The 5660-nt window shown below is 40.1% G+C and overlaps 2 protein-coding genes across 2 annotated transcripts in view; one reads left to right on the forward strand and one right to left on the reverse strand.

The window, feature by feature from the left end:
- The window catches only part of LOC108808082 (uncharacterized), a 2496-nt gene extending 734 nt beyond the window's left edge, over positions 1-1762 (forward strand). The window contains exons 2-3 of the mRNA XM_018580281.1: positions 126-809; positions 854-1762. Coding sequence (XP_018435783.1) covers positions 126-809; positions 854-1762 — 1593 coding nt within the window. The remainder of the gene's footprint in view (positions 1-125; positions 810-853) is intronic.
- Positions 1763-2373: 611 nt separating this feature from the next.
- LOC108811390 (uncharacterized protein At4g04775-like) lies at positions 2374-2908 on the reverse strand. The gene is made up of 2 exons (XM_018583444.1): positions 2735-2908; positions 2374-2670 (listed from the first exon to the last, which is right to left on the reverse strand). Exons 1-2 carry the CDS (start codon positions 2906-2908, stop codon positions 2374-2376), a joined length of 471 nt encoding a protein of 156 aa, XP_018438946.1.
- Positions 2909-5660: the final 2752 nt, after the last annotated feature.

Consider the following 5660-nt stretch of genomic DNA (forward strand, 5'->3'; position numbering starts at 1 on the left):
CTCTCTCTCTCTCTCTCTCTCTCTCTCTCTCGTTATTGAACTCTCTTTGTCTATGTCTCTCTCTGTCTCTGTCTCTCTCTCTCGTTACTGAACTCTCTTTGTCTCTATGTGTCTCTGTTTTGCAGGTGTTCATCAATGGAATTGCGTTTAAGGAAGCAGTGCTCGACCATGCTCTGAAAACTGGTAGGAACATCAAGCAGAATCGATATGACAAGGCAAAGATTGGATTTTTATGTGAAGGCAAAGGTTGCTCTTGGCGCGTCTACTGCTCGGTTTCAGCAAAGTATCCCAACAAATGGCAGGTGAAAATCATGAAGAAAGATCATACTTGTGTTCCTACGGGTAACTGTGAGATGCTTAAAGTCCCACAAATAGCTCGCTTGTTTGTAGACAAGATCAAAGAAGAACCAGATTATTTCATGCCCATGAAGATTGAGGAGCTTGTTATGGAGAAATGGAAGATCAATGTTAGTAGGCCGCAATGCCAACATGTTTGGACCAAAGCGCTCAGATGGATTGAAAGAGAGTATGATAAGCAGTTTGGACGCCTCAGGGATTATTGCGCAGAGATAAGAAGCTCGAATGAAAATTCTTCTGTTGAGCTTGACTGTGTGGAAAATGATGATGGGATTGAGGTTTTCAAGAGATTTTATGTCTGTTTTGACATTCTGAGGAGAAGCTGGAAAGAAACGTGCATGCCACTGATTGGAGTAGATGGATGTTTCTTGAAGTCTAGGATGAAAGGGCAGCTGCTAGTGGCTTTGGGTCGCGATGCCGATAACGCGATTTATCCTATTGCATGGGCTGTGGTATCAGTTGAGAACACATACAATTGGTTGTGGTTTGTGAAAAGATCAAGGTTGATCTAGGACTCGAAGAAGGAGAGGGTTATGTTATGGTTTCAGATCGTCAGAAGGGATTGATTGCTGCTGTGAAGAGAGCACTGCCACAAATTGAGCATAGGATGTGTGTTAGGCACATCTATGGTAACTTGAAGAAGAACCATGGGAAGAAACCTGATATGAAGCTAAAGATTTGGAACCTTGCTTGGAGCTACAATGAGGCTGATTACAGAGCAAACCTCAGAGACATTGAGATGTACGATCAAGATGTTTATGACGACGTGATGAAGTCAAAGCCAGAGAAGTGGTGCAGGGCGTTCTACAAGCTTGGACCTTATTGTGAAGACGTGGAGAACAATTCAACCGAATCTTTCAACAACTCTATAGGTAAAGCCCGAGACAAGCCCTTTGTACCTATGTTAGAGACAATAGCTCGCTTGGCGATGGTTCGTATAGCGAAAAGGGATGTCATTTGCAGCAGTCACGAAGGGCTTTGCACACCGTATGTCATTGAGATGCTCGAGAGTTTGCATAAGAAAGCCTCAGAATCGATGGTTAGACCTTCCACCAACCAAACGTATGAATCCACTACTAGTAACGGCTGTGCACATAGGGTGAGCTTGGCAAGTAGAACTTGTAGTTGCAGGAGATGGGAGATTACAGGGATCTCTTGTGAGCATGCCTATGGAGTTATGTTGAGCAAAGGTCTAGAGGCTCAAGACTATGTGGTTCACTGGTTCAAGACACCTATATGGAGGCGTACGTATGCTGAAGGGATTGTACCATTGCGTGGAGCAAAGTTTTGGCCCGTAGGACCAGAACCATCTATCATTGAACATGTGATCCCATATCAACCAGGCTGTAAGAAGGTGACTAAAACGGATAAAAAGAGGAAGAGAGGAGTCAATGAATCACCATAAAAAAAAAGAGAAGTTCTTGAAGCGGACAATGCACTGTGGGGTATGTGGTGTTGCTAATCATAACTCCAGGTTCCATAAGAAGAATCCGAAACAGGTTTGTGTTTCATTGCTCTCTCGGTTTTGGTGTTGGATTGAAATGAAGATTTTTGAATTTATGTGATGCGTTTCAGCCTTTTGTGAGTGGTGAATCTTCTCAGCCTGAAGCCTCCCAAGGTAGATGCACTCAAGACACTCAGCCTAAGAAGTGAATATGCAAAGAAGAAAAGATGGATGTGAAGAAGTGGTCTGTTTTTGTGGTGTTTTAGGTGTTTTTTACTCGGTTTTATGGTGCTTTTTGAGGTTCTAGGACCTTGTTTCTCGGCTTTAGATTCCTTTTGCACGTTCCATGACCTTGTTTGTCGGCTATTTGAACTAGTTTAATGGATTTAGACTCTATTTTAGTGTGTTCAAGGTATGCTTTATAAAATCTTGATTCTCACAATTTTAACAGCAGAAACATTATCATTTTAAACAACAGAAACAACATAAACATCTCAAAATAAAGGTACCACCATTGTCATCATCTTAATAATACAATCATCATCTTCTTAAACATAACAAACTGAGACAAATTATACTACCTTAGCCAACACAACCATAGCCAAACATCCTAAAACAACAAGCACCAGCGCCTTCTTGACCTTGCCTTTGGCTTCATTCACAACATCTTCCATTCTTGCAGCAATCTCGGTCTCTAACTTCAATCCAAGCTCTTCAAACTTTCTCTTCTCTTCTTGGGCATACCTCTCTTCTTCCACACGACCATCAACCATGCTCTGCTCAAGTCTCCCTATCCTAAACGACAATGATTCAACTTTATCCAACAACGCCTCATCAACCCATTTGTAACTGTGATTATCATTACTCAGCTACAAAAAAAAAATTGATTCACCCACACATTTTGAAGAATCACATTTATATAAACTAAATAACCCTTTTCTCTGCCGCAAAAGCACAACAAAAGTATCTCCTGTAAGGATTTGCCTTCGAATTTGACATCAAGGGGATAACTAATTCTCCACACCAACATCTCTTTGGAACACCAACAATACGACCTCTTGCTCGTGCGCTAGAGACTTCACTCGAGTTTCCAGATTCATGACTCATACTTTCTGGGTCTGGGAAATGAAATTTCTCTCTGATTTTTTTTAGATTTTAGGGTTCTTAGGGCATGAACTCGATTTTGGGGATTTTAAAGGGGTTTCGGGTCGGGTTTAAGTTAAACCATAGTCGGATCTTTATCTGGTTCGAGGTATACCAATATAACTGGTTTACTATCGGTTCTGTAATAAACCATTAAAACCAAGCCAAATCTTGGTCTATGGGGAACCGAGTTTCGAACTTTTCTCCTATGTGGAAATAGGTTATTATACTTTGGTGGTGTGCAATTGGGACGAGGTCGAAACTTTATGTACATTTATGGTGGGGAAATAGGACGTCTTCCCCAAAAACAACAACTACAAATTTCATCTATTACTTCAAAATTATATTTTTCTGTTATGATTCAAGACGAACCTACTGGTACCCACCGTCTAATTAATGGTCTACTTGTTTTTAGTACCAATAGATTATGAACTTTATGTCTATAATATATTCGAATATGGATTACACATATTATTTTAACACGAAACTCTTTTTTGGTTCAACTAACACGAAACTTAAAGTCATGATTTTATGGTACACGTTTTTTTGGTAATTCATTTGTAAAGAGAAATATAAGAAATTTGCTCAATTCAAAAAAAAAAAAATTGCTCAAGAAACAATTTGGAAAGTTGTTTAAAAAAACTTTATAAGTTTCTATTATTTCTGGAATTAGGAGTATTGTATTTATCGGAGAAAACCCAAAATACTTATTAGCTGCAGAACCTAATGAAGAAGATTGATCTTTTGAGCATCATGCTTGATGTAACGAGAAGCTGTTGGAGATTTCCCATGGATCTTTAAACTCAAACAACAAGGGAGAGATTGTTGAGTTATGTTGACTGAGTTTGAGGATCCATCGGAAATCTCCAACATCTTCGGATATTTGCATACGGATACATAGACTAGCCATGAATCTGTTCTTACAATTGGTATCAGAGCCGGTTCTCGTAGAGATTCGTCTTATTTCGGGTATGATCCTGGATTTGTGGCTAGTGAGAAGGAAGACTTGAGAGAACAGCAGAGAGCATGTCTGGTCAGATTTTGGTTTAGTCAAGAATGCAACTAAGACATCTTTGGAAGGTGTCTGCTTCGACGTATGGTCAGTCTCGAGCTCCGAAAGTTTCTGCGCAATGAATATGAAATATGTTCTGAGATGGGTGTTTCAAGGCAACGGGTTGAGATTCAAAAGTAGTCTGATTGAGCTGAAACTTGGTGACAATCTTCATTGTACTACTGTCTTGCAATTCAACGGTGGGATTGTGATTCCAATGGTTAGTTTGTGTTTTATTTGAGGCGCTTCAACCTGGACTGGGAATAGTTCTATACCTTCAAAATTGCAGTGTGAGAGCAGTTTCAGATGAGTTGTTTTATATGAATGTGCATTCAAGTAGGGAGAGAATGTAATGATGCAGGGAGAGCTATTGCTATGTGATTACTGATGGATGAGCTTGAGTTGACACATTCAAATAAAAAGGGAGAGAATGAAGAAGATTGATCTTTTGAGCATCATGCTTGATGTAACGAGAAGCTGTTCCCATGGATCCTTAAACTCAAACAACAAGGGAGAGATTGTTGAGTTATGTTGACTGAGTTTGTATGAAGCTGTGAGACGCAACATGAGTAGCTGTGACAAGACGATGTCTAGAAGGTGCTGAACGTGGAAAACAAAGTTGCTGCAGCGGTGAAGCTTTGGTTCGTGCACCTGTCTTACACATGGAGAGTGGTGTGTGACACAGGCTTCGGAGAAGAAAAAGGAAATATCAAGATGCGATGATGTGGGATATTTCCATATGCAATGGATGACTATTAAAGGAAAGAGTCACGTGGGCTTCAAGACATTAGAAGATCTATGTGGACTTAGTTACAACAAAAAGCCTAACTAATAAGATGAGATTAGTGGGCTTGAGAAGATTAGGGTTTACTCGTTGGAGTATAAAGAGACGAAGACGGTGAGAGGAGCAGTCACGTGTCTAGGGTTTATTGAAGATGCACATGGATGTGTGTGACGTCGTCCTACCAGTTGAGAGATCTGGTAGTTTTGTTATAGAGAACTATACTCGTCAAGAAGACAAGGAGTAGTAGTTGCTCTCATCATTGTAATTCTAGATAAGAGTGGTCGGCACGGGTGTGTGCTGATACCATATTGCAATTGTAGTTGCTATCTTTTCTAGTGAATGGGTTCTGGACTTGGTCCCGGGGATGTAGGAAACGAACCTCGTTAACAAATTTCTATGTGTCCTTTCTTTATGCACTAACATACTTGCGATCTAAGATATTTGCATACGGATACATAGACTAGCCATGAATCTGTTTTTACACCTAGTCTCGTCCTTCTGGCAAGAAAAGGTGGAACTCGTTATGTAGAGCTCACTTCTCTCTAAATAAACAGAACCACTAATATTAAAAGGTTTATTTGCCAAATAACAAAAAAAATACTGAAACTAGATTTATAGAGAGGATAGAAAAAAATAAGAAGATAAAGTAATGGTGCGATCTTGATCAGGTTCAACTAACACGAAACTTGGCTGAATGGGCAGTTTCAAGGTCTCATTGGAATTGTCTATGAAGTATTGGATAGAGAGAAGGATAAGTTCTAGCTTCAACAATCAGATGGGCGTGCTAGCTTGATGGAGGATGCATTAGCTTCTCAACTGGACCACTCACAAGATCAATGGCCAAAGCGCAGAGACAAGCTATTCTACACTTGGCTTTTGGC

The sequence above is a fragment of the Raphanus sativus genome, chromosome 6 (genome assembly GCF_000801105.2).
Source record: "Raphanus sativus cultivar WK10039 chromosome 6, ASM80110v3, whole genome shotgun sequence".
NCBI lineage: Eukaryota > Viridiplantae > Streptophyta > Magnoliopsida > Brassicales > Brassicaceae > Raphanus > Raphanus sativus.